General features: G+C 41.5%; 1 protein-coding gene across 2 annotated transcripts in view; it reads left to right on the forward strand.

Moving 5' to 3' along the window:
- PIK3CB (phosphatidylinositol-4,5-bisphosphate 3-kinase catalytic subunit beta) overlaps positions 1 to 15,184 on the forward strand; it is a 66,131-nt gene that overhangs the window by 38,358 nt on the left and 12,589 nt on the right. For both annotated transcript variants that reach the window (XM_053460179.1, XM_053460180.1), the window contains 12 exons: positions 88 to 313; positions 5,052 to 5,275; positions 5,688 to 5,870; positions 6,011 to 6,178; positions 6,305 to 6,388; positions 7,285 to 7,530; positions 7,918 to 8,014; positions 8,580 to 8,710; positions 9,032 to 9,085; positions 10,521 to 10,709; positions 13,070 to 13,191; positions 14,097 to 14,240. In XM_053460179.1, coding sequence (XP_053316154.1) covers positions 88 to 313; positions 5,052 to 5,275; positions 5,688 to 5,870; positions 6,011 to 6,178; positions 6,305 to 6,388; positions 7,285 to 7,530; positions 7,918 to 8,014; positions 8,580 to 8,710; positions 9,032 to 9,085; positions 10,521 to 10,709; positions 13,070 to 13,191; positions 14,097 to 14,240 — 1,868 coding nt within the window. The remainder of the gene's footprint in view (positions 1 to 87; positions 314 to 5,051; positions 5,276 to 5,687; positions 5,871 to 6,010; positions 6,179 to 6,304; positions 6,389 to 7,284; positions 7,531 to 7,917; positions 8,015 to 8,579; positions 8,711 to 9,031; positions 9,086 to 10,520; positions 10,710 to 13,069; positions 13,192 to 14,096; positions 14,241 to 15,184) is intronic.

Raw genomic sequence — 15,184 nt, forward strand, 5'->3', positions numbered from 1 at the left:
ATATCAAGTCATACTCCAGCTATTGCAAGGGAGCACAACCTCATTGTTAATTGTATTGCTTGTAATTTGGGATTTATCTCTTCACAGCTCCTATGGATGCATGCACAAAATTACCCTCTCTACCATCTCCTCCTGGAGATTGACTCTTACATGTTCGAATGTGTTAACCAAACTGCTGTCCTCGAAGAGCTGGAAGACGAGACGCGACGGCTTTGCGACGTCCGACCCTTCCTGCCTGTCTTAAAACTCGTATCCAGGAGCTGCAACCCTGCTGAGAAGCTGGACTCCAAAATCGGTGTCCTCATAGGGAAAGGTAATAAAAAAAAAAATTGAGATAATCCTCGATGAAATCTCATACATCACCCAGAGCTTAACCTAGGCATGCGTAAACAATGGGCCACCAGCTGTTATTGCGCTGCTTATCATTCCCAAGCCAGCTTCTTGGGTTATATTGAGGATGGTGATAGGTGTTGGAATCTAGCGATAGTCTGGACATTTGGCCAGCGGGAGTGTGATTGGTGGAGCGAGGTCAGGCTGCAGCTTGTGCCAGCAACCGTTTCACTGTACTGCGTCCCGGAATCTTCCGGATTCCATGAGACACTGATACTGTGTGTATAAACAGATAAACATAGTGAGTGCTTCAATACATCCAGACAACTCTATCCTGCTGCTTTTAGATGTGATCTTCAGGTACATTGTGGCAGACCGAGACTGGCATGTTATTTATTACACAAATGGTGCTTCCCATGTAAACCACTTAACCAACTCTACTATTATGTCCTATAAGTAAATACAAGTTTGCCTTTAGCTTATGTAGTAACACAGTGCAGATTATTAGGTGGTGTTTAGTGTGTTGTATATACACATAGTACACTAGATAAAAATATTGTATGCGTGGTCATTTGCACAATTAACTTTGTTCGGCAACCTAACCTCCATTAAGCAGTCGATGGGTCTCAGAAGGTTGGTATACAAGGTATCTGAAATGTATCTGTTGGCCTTTAACTTTATTTTAAAATCTAAATGCCTCTGTGTTTGGATGCAGTGGAATAACCATAGACCCTGCGGACCATTTATAGCCTTCACCCTGGTGATCCGCAAAGAAGGAGCGATTAGATCACTGCCCTGATGTTAAAGATTTTGCCTCCACTTTTTTGTTTCCCATTTACTATAGCAGTGGCTGAGGGCACATTTAGATGTTGCCGTTTTATCCTACCATAGAGACAATGAAGCTACACAAGCGAAAGCGATGGGAAACCAGTCAGTCCATCTCTGTGTCAAACCATCCAATCGCACTGAAAGATAGACTATGGTTGCCCCCCCCCCATTAAAGTTCTATCCTAATGCCCAAAGTTGCGTGGTTACACAACTGTCTGCTTTACTTTTTTTTGCCCATGACCATAAGATTTGTTTTATATTTGTTATTATCGAACAACAACACTAAAATATTTATTTTGATACCAGCATATAGAAGGGTCCTCTGAGATTTGTGCTATGCCTATAAGAGAAATGTACATCTACGAGTTACAGTGCGGCCATTTGTTTTTTAAGACTACATCGCTAGCTTTAAAGCTCCAGCCAGCTCTCAGGTTAGTGGAACAGTTTGATGTGTAACTGGCTTTCTTCCCAAGAACCTCACTGAGATCTGCGAGCCCTGCCCTGACTGACGAGCTTTGACTTGACTTTGGCAGAGGAATTAAGAACATTTGACGTTCTGTGCTTCGCCGTCATCTGATCTCAAGGAAAACACTCCCTGAGAGCAGCGTTTATTTCCAGCTTTTGGTGACTGGTCCTGTCTTGCACTCATACTACAGTCCTGGGTTTTAACCCTCAAAGTGGCAGAGGGAAACTCGGTGACATCCAGATAACTAAATCTCTTGGTTTAAGGATGTTTTGACAACTCACAAATGCCCAGGTGGCATCCAACGTACCGATGGCCTGGAAGCCTGTTAAACAGGTTTGGGTGTCTGCTTAAGGGAAGGAGGTGGATCTAGGGCCACCCTACTACTTCACGGAACTCCTTCTGTAGAATCCCGGAAAACCTGGCAAATATTCAGCTTTTTTCCCCCCATTACTGTTAATAACTTGGGGGCTGACAGTTTTTATGAAGGATCTCTGAGGCAAGGCACTAGGATTCAGGATATTTGACTCGTGCAGAAGATAGAATTTGTCACTATCGTATATACATATCTAGCCATTCTTGTTAAGCAAAGAGGCTTTATTACAATAGTTTTTTCTTTTTCTTGCCCCACATAACTACATAGCGACGTGTACATATATTGGTTTGCCAGCGTACAGAGATGTTCCTGATTTGTAAGGTCACAATACTCGCTCTCTTTGCACGCGGTCGTTTGTTTTTAATAAATGCATGCTTCCTCTGTCCAGTTTTTTTTTCTCCTTCTCTGTACCTCCGGGCCTCTGTCAAAAATTTGAAATCACTTAAAACGTTTCATGGAAATAAGCTTGTGGTCCTTGCTTGCGGAGATATGGTGCTGGTTATACAGAGTTCTGGGTTTGGTTTAATTCAAGTCTGTGCCACAGAGCTGTCAGGACTGGGGGAGAAGGATCACACGTTAGGAATGTCCGTAGTGGCTCCCAGATGAATATTCTTTTTTTGTTCTTGGAATACAGGGGAAGCCAGGCTTCTGTAACCAATGGGAAGCATAGGTCTGACATATCACATCATTGAAATACTGACAAAATAGAATGTGACGGCAGATAAGAACCATTCGACCCGTCTAGTCTGGCCTTAGATTCAGGATCGCTTCAAGCCTGTCTCATTCATGTTTAAATTTCCTCACTGTGTTAGCCTCTACCACTTCTGCTGGGAGGCTGTTCCGTTCATCTACCACCAGCTCAATAAAGTAAAACTTCCATACATTACATCTAAACCTCTGACCCTCTAGTTTTAGATTATGACCTCTTGGCCTACCTCATTTGAAAAAAACATCCCTTCTGTACTTTTGTTAAATCTGTTTTTAAGTTTCTATAACATTTCCTCTCTAATTTATGCATATTGAATATTTCCCGATAATTGTTATCCTGTAAACCATTCACCATTTTGGTTGCCCTCTTCTGAACTCTCTCCAGTGTGTCAATATCCTTCTGGGGACGGGGTCTCCTGAACTGTACACAACACTGTAGGTGAGACCTGACCAGAGATCTTCATACTGCTGGTCGCTCTCACATTTTCCTTCACATTTCTCCAGTGCTTTATTGCATTGCCCGCTTACTGTTAAATCTTGAGAAATAATTACTTGCGAGTCCCTCTCTAATGTTGTCACTGATAGAAGAGTGACCACACTTGGGAGTTTTACATGCATTCTGTTACATTTATCAACATTAAACTGCAGCTGCCACACTCTTCACCATTCAGATTCACTTAAATCATTTGTCATTTGCCATGTTGATCTTAATTGGATCTCGGGTTTATCTGCCTATAATTTTTTTCAAATTTCCACCTTATCATAGTGTTTTCCACTTTAACCCGCAATCCGATCTATTAATGTAACATCTTTTACATCAGTCATTTTACATAGAAACAAATAGGAAGAATATGCCAAGTAATTCTAGTGCAGTGCTAAAGAAAGCTGTCAGCCATTCCTTTAGCTTCTATGGCAATTTCATCATTTTTTACCCCTTGATCCCTCAGGCATTATATATGTATATATATATGTGTGTGTATGAATGTGTGTGTGTGTATGTATGTGTATGTGTGTGTATATATATATATATATATATATATATATATATATGTGTACATATATATATATATATATATATACAGTATCTCACAAAAGTGAGTACATTTTTGTAAATATTTTATTATATCTTTTCATGTGATAACACTGAAGAAATGACACTCTGCTACAATGTAAAGTAGTGAGTGTACAGCCTGTATAACAGTGTAAATTTGGTTTTACCATCAAAATAACGCAACACGCAGCCATTAATGTAATAAAATATTTACAAAAATATGTGTGTAGAATATGTGAGTAGAAACAAAATAGGAACATGGTAAAGTGGAAAGTAAAACACACACGGAAAATGGAAACATTGAAGCACATAAAGGAATTTAACAAAGTACAAGAGGGAAGTTTATTTCAAAGGAGAAGTGTAAGGACAAGAGGTCATAATCTAACATTAGAGGGTCAGAGGTAGAGATTTAATGTAAAGAAACTTTTTCTTCAAAGGTTTTTATAGCAGATTCTAATTCTGCGTTCCTATGTCACTTTAATCAAAACAAATTTAAAAATGAGCGTATTCATCCCATTCATACCTGAAATATAGTGAAAGCGGCGTGAAGCTTACTAGCCCGAGCATTGAGTCTCCACACAGCTAAAACCCAATTCCTCCGCTAACCTGTTCTGTGACGTATCCTAAACTGCAAATTAGCTACATTATCTCTTAACGCTTCCGACTCCATCTGACTCTGGAAATTCATCCTTTTAATCCAACGTGGAAGATTTGCTCAGTAATATCGCATGCGTTATCAGATCACCACCCACAAAGCCTGTTGGGACTTATTTTACTCTGTCTAATGTCACTGTCACATGGCAGCTGCAGCGACCAGTTGTGCACACATGTGCTACGCACACAGATACACACTCATTCTGCGATTATTTTTGTATAATGCTGCCAATTAACCCAGCACAGTATAGCAAATGAAAAAGATTCAGCCAAAAGCATCTCTTGAAGGGCATTTCATTGAGCAATGGGGAAAGGGGCAAATCAATTAAGGGGGGATTTTGCAGAATTCCCCATTTGCAGAAGGACCAGACAAAAGTTTAAAAGGACCATGCTTCTATCATCTGCATTAAAGTACATATGATGTAAACTGTAATCCTACAAAAACAAGATACCCAGGCCAAAGATAATATGTCAGATGTCGACCTTTGTTACTTTAAGTTTACCGGTTTAATGGTTTTAGGGTGATATTTTCTTACATAGTGTAATATAAATTGTTTATTTATGGGTTCTGACATTCTTCCAACTGCACTAGTTGTCACCTGCTGGGAATGTAACTGATATTGGTCATATTGTTTTTCCAGGTCTCCATGAATTTGATGCCTTGAACGATAATGAGGTGAAAGAATTCCGATCCAAGATGAGAAAGATCAGTGAGGACAAGGCCCAGTCCTTACTTAGGCTTACTTGGATGGAATGGCTGAAGTGCACATTTCCACCTGAGCTGGAGCCAACTCTTCAGGAGAACATTCAGGACAAGCTTTATGGCGGCAACCTTGTTGTGGCCATCCATTTCAACAACTGTCAGGTAAGGTCCACTCAACGTAAACTGTCCTGCTAGAGGGTGGCATGAAATGACCAGTCTCTACACCTCCACACCATGCTTATAGTATGGATATCCACATACCTTCTTTACCATCTGGAGAAGAGGCCTCTGAGGTCCTGAAAGCTTATGTAACTTTACATCATTTTCTTTGTTGGCCCATTAAAATACTTTTTAATTCCAAAACAAATCCCAGGTGATGGCTACTGTAGAGGGGGGTTGGGGGTAAACTTGTTGTCATTGTATCAGTATAGGCATGCTCCTAGCTATGGCACCTAGTACAACCGTCATGTAGCTGCAGTCATAAGACATTATTACAATGCTGCCATACAGTGCCTTCTTGATAAATTGATGTCACCATTATTTTCTCAGAATTATCTCACTGCTTCACTTCCAGGATGTGTTCAGCTTCCAGGTGTCGCCAAATATGATCCCACTAAAGGTAAATGAGCTGGCTATTCGGAAACGTCTGACTATCCATGGCCAAGAGGAAGAGGAGGTAGATCCCGATGACTATGTTCTGCAGGTCAGCGGGAGGCAGGAATATGTGTTTGGTGACCATCCTTTAATTCAGTTCCAGGTAGGTATCAGCTTTAGAAATTGATTTCTGTGAAATGTGGTCACTACTGCAAGCCACCACCATTTGGGAACCAGCATAAACCGAGCAATTGGAATGAAGACAAATTCATCCCTAACCCAGTATTTTAATACCATTTGCAGTACATTAAGAATTGCGTCATGAACAAGACGCTCCCGCGACTTATTCTTGTTGAATGCTGCAATATTAAGAAGCTGTTTGATGAAGAAATGAGTGCAATTGAAATGGCTGTGAAGAGGAAGGCATCAGGTCCTCCTTTACCTCTGCCACCAAAAACTCGAGGTGCCTCTGTGAGTAATACATCTGAATTAACCTGTCCCTTTAAGTAGTGCTTATCATATTGATAATAACGACTGAAGTGCCCACGATCACTCTAAATGGATAAGTGATCTTGCTACGCTTATGTTTTGTTGCAGATGATGTCTCAGAATGTGTGGGATATTGTTCATCCTTACAAAATCACGTTGATCAAAGGAAGCAAACTGAGCACAGAAGACATGGTAACAAGTCCTTCAGTCAGCTGTTTAGTATAGTATTACACGCACGCACTATGTTATTTGATGCCCAGCTATCAAAGCAGCACAAGTCTGTGTCTCTCTCTCCACGTGATTACTTATCTGGTTCGAGAGTGTACAGGCAACAAAATATAAGAATCTCACCCTTAAGTAACTTCCTATGTCAACAGATGGGTTCCGTGTAACTATACCTGAAAAAGGGGACCCTTGGTGTTATAAACGTTTTCAAGACTTTTCTTCTTTTCTTTTAAATATGTTGGCTTCTTATCACATTATGTCCTTTGATACCATATGCCAGGATCTGCTTTGCAAGAGGAATCTTGTATGGACACATTTCCCCTCCAATATTTAAATGCATATAAAATATGACTTTATTTTTAGATAATGTTATTCCTCTAACTGTAGACCGAGTTCTTTAGCAGAGAGTCAGTTAATGGCTCTGTAATTAATGTTTACCCCGCGTGCAGTTGGGATTGTGGTGTGTAATCATGTGTACACGGAATTCACAAAATTATACAGTTTGGAGTAATGAGGCAGAACAGCACAAAGTGTCCCGGACTTTGTGACATTGTGTCCTTGAGTTACACTTATTTACCATTACAGAGTTGGTTTTGTCACTTATACACCCACTAAAACAAAAAACACTGTTTTTAAATAATTTGGTTTAATGCTAAATGATAAGAAAAATCAATATAGCTGTATTGGTCAGGGAGATTTAGTTTTTAGTCATAGCTTTTATTGGGCCAACACTAAAAAAGATCTAAAGTCACTTCACAGAGGGCTCTTCTTCAAATGGAATCTAATATGGAGGTGTTTGAAGCTAGTTCTCCAAGTCCAGTCCCATAGATGCAGATCATGGGATTTTGTGCGTTGTTTCGCAGGTTGTGGTGCGGGCTGGTCTATTCCATGGCACTGAAATGCTGTGTAAACCCATGAGTTTGGAAGTACCAGGGAAGAGCGACAGCTCGTGGAATGCTTCACTGGAGTTTGAAATCAACGTCTGTGACCTGCCACGGATGGCTCGCCTCTGCTTGGCCATCTACACTGTCCTAGAGAAGACCAAGAACAAGAAGGGTAACAAGGCTGTGAACCCCAAGTACCAGACTATAAAGAAAGCTGGCAAAATGGTACTTAGCTTTCATATTTCTCCAAATAACGCCCTTCATTTTCCTTGCTCCTTCCTTTTTTTTTTCTACAAAGAACTTGGCCGAGCTAGTCTGCAAGTTTTCTTCTGTTGCAATAAAACTCCGATCTTGTTTAAACATTAGTCATGTCTTATTTTCACGATGGCCTTATGCGTATGCCATTTATGTTTCAATTATTTGTCTGTACGCTATTTACCACTATCTTGCTATTTAACAATATTGTTATGGCCCATAACCTTACTTACGGTTCTTTAAACGGTGAACTATTTAGATAGTCTCCCTTTGGGTTTGCGCCGTTGTATGTATATCCTACTAGGTATTGGATCTTGAGTACTGTACACAATTTCATATGGGATCTGTCTCTTCTAGCACTACCCTCTAGCTTGGGTGAACACCATGGTGTTTGACTACAAGGGGAAGCTAAAGGCCGGTGAACACATCTTACATAGCTGGACATCATTTCCTGGCAAGTATCAGAAATGCTCAGAAATCTCCGTCATGTTTAAAAGATAAAGGAGAAACGTATTGGTCACAATTGTTGCGGTTACAGGAAATTTCCCATCAAGGAATGAAAACATTTAGTTGCAACAATACAGGCAAGTTACTGAGCAGTGGGTGCAGCTTACAAAGAATTTGATGAAAGAGAAGTACTGCTTCTTTTTAGATAAAATTGTTGCACAAGAATTCTACATCATACAGAAAGGCGCTCTAGCTGTTTTTACAGAAAACCTTATATTTTTCTGCAGATTAGGAAGTGAGGAGGGACTCTTTCTGTGTTTTCTGGAAGAATAAGTAAATAAAAAAAAATAAGTGTCCTCTGTCTAGTGTTTTTATACCATTGTCATGTTAATGTAATGCCTTAGTACGATGCAGCTTGCTTATTTGTGACCCAGAGTATTTAAAGTTCTAGGGCTAAAAGTACTACACTTGTAAAGATCAGGCAAAAGCCCCCAATGAAAAAAAAAATTGGCCATTAATTGCTCTTCTAGTCCATGTTTAATATGTTCTTTAAACCTGCTCCTGTCTTTCAGATGAACTTGAAGAAATGTTGAATCCGATGGGGACGGTTCGGAACAACCCGTACACTGAGAATGCCACCTCCCTGCACATCCAATTCTATGAATACTCCAAAGCCCCTATTTATTACCCTCCGTTTGATAAGGTGCAGTAAAGTTATCAAAACACTTCTTGAGCCAGAGCCTGAGGTCCAAGTACTCCTTGGGGTCTCTTCACTGATTTTGTTTAAAAATTGATTGTAAACGTTACCAGAACCCATAGACCAGAATGTATCATAATATGGTAAGATGGAGATGTCTAATTAGAGACTGCCCTGTAGTTCCTCCAGTTATCGATTCTATCCTATTATAGTAAGAGTAGTCGGTCACTTTAGTGTCGGCAGCTGTATGTAAGAGTAAAATAGAGCAATATAAGACAAGGCCGTACCTTTCCGGTTCTTTCTATAATAACATTTCTTTTTACATAGATACTTGAAAAAGCCGCAGAGATTGCACGGCACAGTGACAGCCTGACCATGTCGGTAAGTGGCGGACATTCGAGATGTGCGCTTTAAAAGTAGCATATGGGTCAAAGGGCTTAGCCCACATGAGCCTTCATATGTAAGCCCTCCGGAAACAACTGTGATCTGTCTTTTTTGGAATGCAGAATGGCTTCTTTTGTCTTATTATTTAAGCATGTGCGGGGTGGACAGGCAAGCGTTTTATTACAAAGCATGCCCTGAAGGCATTATCACGTGCAGGGTATGTTTAGCACATCTTGGCCCTGGGGTGGTAGATCCCACACCACTTCATTGAGGAATGTCTGGTTTTGTTCCCTGCCGACTCTTTGGAATAGTGAGAAGTCCAGTGTTTAATGGCTAATCAAAAACTTAATTAATAACGCATACAGGGTTGAGATCCATCCTACTGTGTTCTCAGTAAAAGATTACAGGATAACGTTACAAACTTGCCTTTCCCTATATACTTAATATCTCAAAATAATAATAAGAAAACAGAAGTAAAACATGGGTAGCTGTTAGATGTTCTTATAAAAGAAGCCATTGCAGAGGATCATTCAAAATTGCAAGGTATAGTGACGAGAGACGTAAGGATAAGAGATTAATGTGGGTCTCCACTTTCCCAAACCCATATACTGCATAAACCCAACTACTTTTGCAGATTAAGCAAACATTGTGTATAAATTAGAAACCCATCTCATTTGTACACCATGATGTGCATGATAATTCCTCCCATTTAAATTAATTTTCACAGTTAGTGAAAGTTGTATTATATTATAAGATAAAGCAATTACTTACATTTAAAGCAGACATTAAGCTATATGTTTGGTTAATAATGATAAAAATGCAGGAGATGCTTTTTCTGTAAGAACACAGATGTGTTGAAGGTGTGGCGCCAAACCGCAGAAACTCATTTTGTTTCTTAAATTTCTTTAAAAAAAAAGGCTCCAGTTACAAGACCAGGTCTAACTTACATGAATTCACTTTTAATGGAGCAGCAGTGCCCCCTAGTGGCTTCGCTAAAATATGAAAGGATTGGTGGATGACTTGATAACAGAGACACGATGAACAAGGTCAATGTTTTGATGAGGGCAACACTTTTGGCAGGTTCTAAACTAAAAAAATAAATAAAAATAAGATAAACTGATCTCAAAAGTACTCTAAAAATACTAATAATCTATGAATACCTAATTATTAGGCTCATATTTGTAGAGATTAATTTAGTCGATGGTCTTAATTTATGGCTGTTACTAATATTGCTGGATCTATGTATAACTGTATATGTTTGTATTTATTACAGTTGTGTATGAAAAAAAATACTAAAATCCTCCTACTTTCTTTTTTGGATTGTTCCTTTGTCACTTTTCAAAAATGTAGAGGACAAGCGTGAAAGATTTTCAAGCTAACAGCATTCACAAATGCAGATATAAATATTCATTCTTTGTGCCTTATTTGCTAGGGACGTGGTGGAAAAAAGTTCAATATTGAACTTAAGGAGATCATGGAGAGGGACCCACTGTGCCAGCTTTGCGAGAATGAAAAGGACCTAATCTGGACTTTGCGGTACGACTGTCGGGAAAACTTCCCCTGCTCACTGCCAAAACTACTGCTGTCTGTCAAGTGGAACAAGCTGGAGGATGTAGCACAGGTGAGGGGAACCTTCGGCCACCAAGCGCCGACTGTCATAGAGCTTGGTGCTGGTGGTAATGCACAGATCTATGCGCTCACTTATTATAGACAAACCAAAGGAACCAGCACAGTGTTTCAAATATTCCAACTACACGCTTTCTCTAGGCCCTCATGGCCAGTACCTGGGACTGGGCCCCTGTGGCCCTCTTGACCAGCCTGGGCCCTTTCAGGTTTTCAGACCCAGGTGGAGCCTTCCCAAACTTTGGGGCTCATGGCCCCTTTCTGGTTACTAAGAGGTGGCAGGGCCGCAGGAGGAGAAAAATGACTGTATGCTTTCAGTACGTGCGCGCCTGCCTGCACAGATCCCAGGCAGCTGCTGCGTAAGCAAACAAGAACTGAAATGTTGCAGAGAGACAACAATGAAACAATCATAACCTGTTTCACGGTTCCTGAAAATAAAGTTGAGGAGTGACTGGCCCTTTAAGTGGGTCCAAAGCCCAAAATCCAGATGCCCACATGTGGTACATATAGCACAGTATGAGAAACTTACTGCTGCTGCCTACTTAGGGCCCCATAGTAGTTACTCTCCTAAAGGTTCTTTCCTATTGAAAATAATAGTGAGTAGAAAATCCCAATCACAAAATCTGTGTTGGTTTGCTCTGTGATTTGCACTCAGATAAACGCTCTATATGGCTTCTAGCAGCAGAAAAAAAATGTGTTAAATAGAATTTTAGAAAAGGAAGAAGTGCAGCTGGAGCAAGCGGTAATCAGTCTTCCTGTCTGTGCTTGCTGATTGCAGGTCGTGTGGGTGCAGAGCTGTTTTTAGACATCCTTTGGTCTCTGTGCATCCTCTGGCTTTGCTTTTTGAGGACTGATTATCTCTCCTGGTCACAGAGCTCCACTAAAGCCCTCACTTCCCTTCCAGATTTGCAGCAGCGGAATGTAAACACACACAGAGGAGTATTTTGGGAATTTCCTCACTCCTCTCGGGTCACTTAGACCTCTGCTTCCTTCCAAAAGCATCTCAGCACATATTCTGTGCTGGTCAGGATCTTACGATGCTTTCTGGCTAACTTCACCCAAAGTGTTAAGGGGCCTAGATTGTTGTAACCGTGGAGATAATTCGTATTCCTCAATGGGTTAAATTTAACGCATATGATAGTTGAGAGGTCCTTTTACATTATGGTGTCTTCTTTGCAAATGTGTGGGGGGCATTGTGCAGAAACCCCATACGCATTTGCTCCTTTTCGCACCGCCCCTGCTATTTTACATGCAGAATACCAGATCAGATGTGATATATTTACCGCCAGTCATCTCCAGCGATTGCTCAGCGAATGACATGGGGTTTAACAAGACAGAATTCCACGGGAGCGCTTCAAGCAGCCAATCAGTGGCAAGAATCATTATACCATGGAGGCAAGCTGCAGCTCCGTAGCTGCACCTTCTCCATGAGAAAAGTTCCTTTATCAAGTACTTTAATATGTATTCTTTTTTTGTGAGATGGTCCATTTTAATAAATTATTTTCCTAAAAATGACATTTTCCCCATTAGTTTCTTACAAACATTTGAGAGCTGGAGAGGCTGTGCCTTTACCAACTCTGCAGGAAGGCCTGATCATAAATCCCATATTGCACTTTAGTACTTCCTCCATAGTCCGCATGCTTCCTTTCTCGACTTTCTGACTTAATCTATTGCTCCGTGGCAGAGTGCATTACATTCCCTTATAAGTATCAGCCGCTTTTTTTCCTTCGCCATCTTCTGTCTGTTGCAATGTGCTTTCACAGCGAGCTTGCGCCAATCGGAACTCGAAGGCTTTATCCTATTTTGGAAGCAATGTGATTCTAAATGCAGAAGTCCAGGTGGAATGGCAGTAAAGCAGGGCCAGATCTCATACACAACAACTTCCTGTCTGTGAGATACGAGACGGCCAGACAGTCATTCGATAAACATGGAAACAGGACCTTGCACTCTAGGCTTAAAAACACATCTCTGGAAAATTCCAGAGACCTTGGCAGTGTCATTGACACCACTTTTGCTTTTTGTTTCAGTTCCAAGTGGCCCAGTAATGATCTAGTGACTAATTTACGGGCTTCTCCTCGAGTTCTCTGTATTCGTTCCGCTGCACTCATACGGCCTGGGAAATGGTGATGGCCGAGGTGTATCACGCGCTGCCTCTGAATAATTGTCACGGAGCTTATATGCGCTGGTTAATCTGTAGTTACCCCTCCACATACGGCCACTGGCCCACATTACATAGATTGAGCTCTAACCACTGGTGTCTGGGCCCTTTACGTCAATCTATAATCTATACTGTTAAAGGTCCTTATAGCACCTACTGTCCCCGTCTGTACTGACCACTTGTCTCTCTTACATTCAAAGCTCCAGGCTTTACTGCAAATCTGGTCTAAGCTTCCCCCGAGAGATGCCCTGGAGCTGCTCGATTTCAACTATCCTGACCAGTATGTGAGAGAATACGCAGTCAACTGTCTGAAAAGCATGAGGTAGGTGAACAGTCACAACGACGAGCGAACAATTCCATATGTTTCATGAAATGAAAATGATCCGTGTTTATTTCTGTTCCTGACAGTGATCTGTATGTGTTGTGTTATTACCTGCAGTGAAAGTGATCTGTATGTGTCGCTGTCATTGCCTGCAGTGAAAGTGATCTGTATGTCGCTGTTATTGGCTGCAGTGAAGTGATCTGTATGTGTCGCTGTTATTACCTGCAGTGAAGTGATCTGTATGTGTCGCTGTTATTACCTGCAGTGAAGTGATCTGTATGTGTCGCTGTTATTACCTGCAGTGAAGTGATCTGCATGTCGCTGTTATTACCTGCAGTGAAAGTGATCTGAATGTGTCGCTGTTATTACCTGCAGTGAAAGTGATCTGTATGTGTCGCTGTTATTACCTGCAGTGAAGGTGATCTGTATGTGTCGCTCTTATTACCTGCAGTGAAAGTGATCTGTATGTGTCGCTGTTATTGGCTGCAGTGAAAGTGATCTGTATGTGTCGCTGTTATTACCTGCAGTGAAAGTGATCTGTATGTGTCGCTGTTATTGGCTGCAGTGAAGGTGATCTGTATGTGTCGCTGTTATTGGCTGCAGTGAAAGTGATCTGTATGTGTCGCTGTTATTGGCTGCAGTGAAAGTGATCTGTATGTGTCGCTGTTATTACCAGCAGTAAAGTGATCTGTATGTGTCGCTGTCGTTGCCTGCAGTGAAGGTGATCTGTATGTGTCGCTGTTATTGGCTGCAGTGAAAGTGATCTGTATGTGTTGCTGTTATTGCCTGCAGTGAAAGTAATCTATGCCTGTCTCTATTAGTGTAGCTAATGGTGAATGTGGTGGTCTCTGCGTATCCCGTTATGTGCGTCCCGCTGGTAACCCCTGTTACTCTTATCTTTATAGTGACGAGGAGCTTTCGCAATATCTTCTGCAACTTGTACAGGTTCTGAAATATGAGCCGTTCCTGGACTGCGCCCTTTCCCGTTTCCTGCTCGAGAGGGCCCTCGCCAACCGGAGGATCGGGCAGTTCCTCTTCTGGCACCTGAGGTTCGGTAACTGTGTCACTACACCAGCATTAAACAAACAAATGGGCAGCCTGTGGCATTCCAGCTGATGTGGACCCATACTGAAGCTGGGCATCATGGGAAATGTAGTACACAGCAGCTGGAGAGAAACAGATCGCTGATTCCCGGAATCAGTAACTGAAATGAATCTTTGTAGCTGTTAGATGCAGGGAAAGGGATGAAAGCTCTGATGGGCCCACCAACTCTGCTCTTTTGCAGCTGTTAAACCTCATGTAAACCTTGTTTGATCCTTTGCCATTTTTTTATATACTAGATCCACTTGTGTCTGTGTGAAGCTCTCTCCTCTGAGTGTTTAGACAGCATGTGCTTAGGTGTCTGGGCCCCGTGGGGCCTGCGCGCTCACACGTGCAGAGCCGGCCTTAGGTGTTCTGGCGCCCTGTGCGGACTACTCCTCTGGAGCCCCCCCATCCCAAAAAAAGAAAGGAATAAAAACTTGTAACAAAACCCCAATCGCTATATACTACGCCAAACATTGATGTGGTGTAGGCCTACCACTTCATTGTCTGGCTAAGTAGTAGGGATGCACCAAACGAATTCTGGACTGAAACCGAAAGTGCAGCATTTACCTGGCCAAAACCGAATATGACCCCCCCCACACACCATAAAAAAATCTAACACTTTTATTTAAAGTAAGTAACACACCAAAATAGGACAAAACAATTAAATAACAATATTATATATATATATATATATATATAATTAACAGCAATCACATTCCTATCATGCCCAGGCATACCCAGATTCCAGGATGTACTCGCAGACTTGGCATGATGCGAGTATGATTGCCCTATCTACCCCTTCTCACTCTCTTCTGCCCTATCTACCCCTTCTCACTCCCTTCTCCCTATCTACCCCTTTTTCCCTGTCTCACTCCCTTCTCCCTATCTACCCTTTCCCTCTTTGAAG

The sequence above is a fragment of the Spea bombifrons genome, chromosome 3 (assembly GCF_027358695.1).
Source record: "Spea bombifrons isolate aSpeBom1 chromosome 3, aSpeBom1.2.pri, whole genome shotgun sequence".
Taxonomy (NCBI): domain Eukaryota; kingdom Metazoa; phylum Chordata; class Amphibia; order Anura; family Pelobatidae; genus Spea; species Spea bombifrons.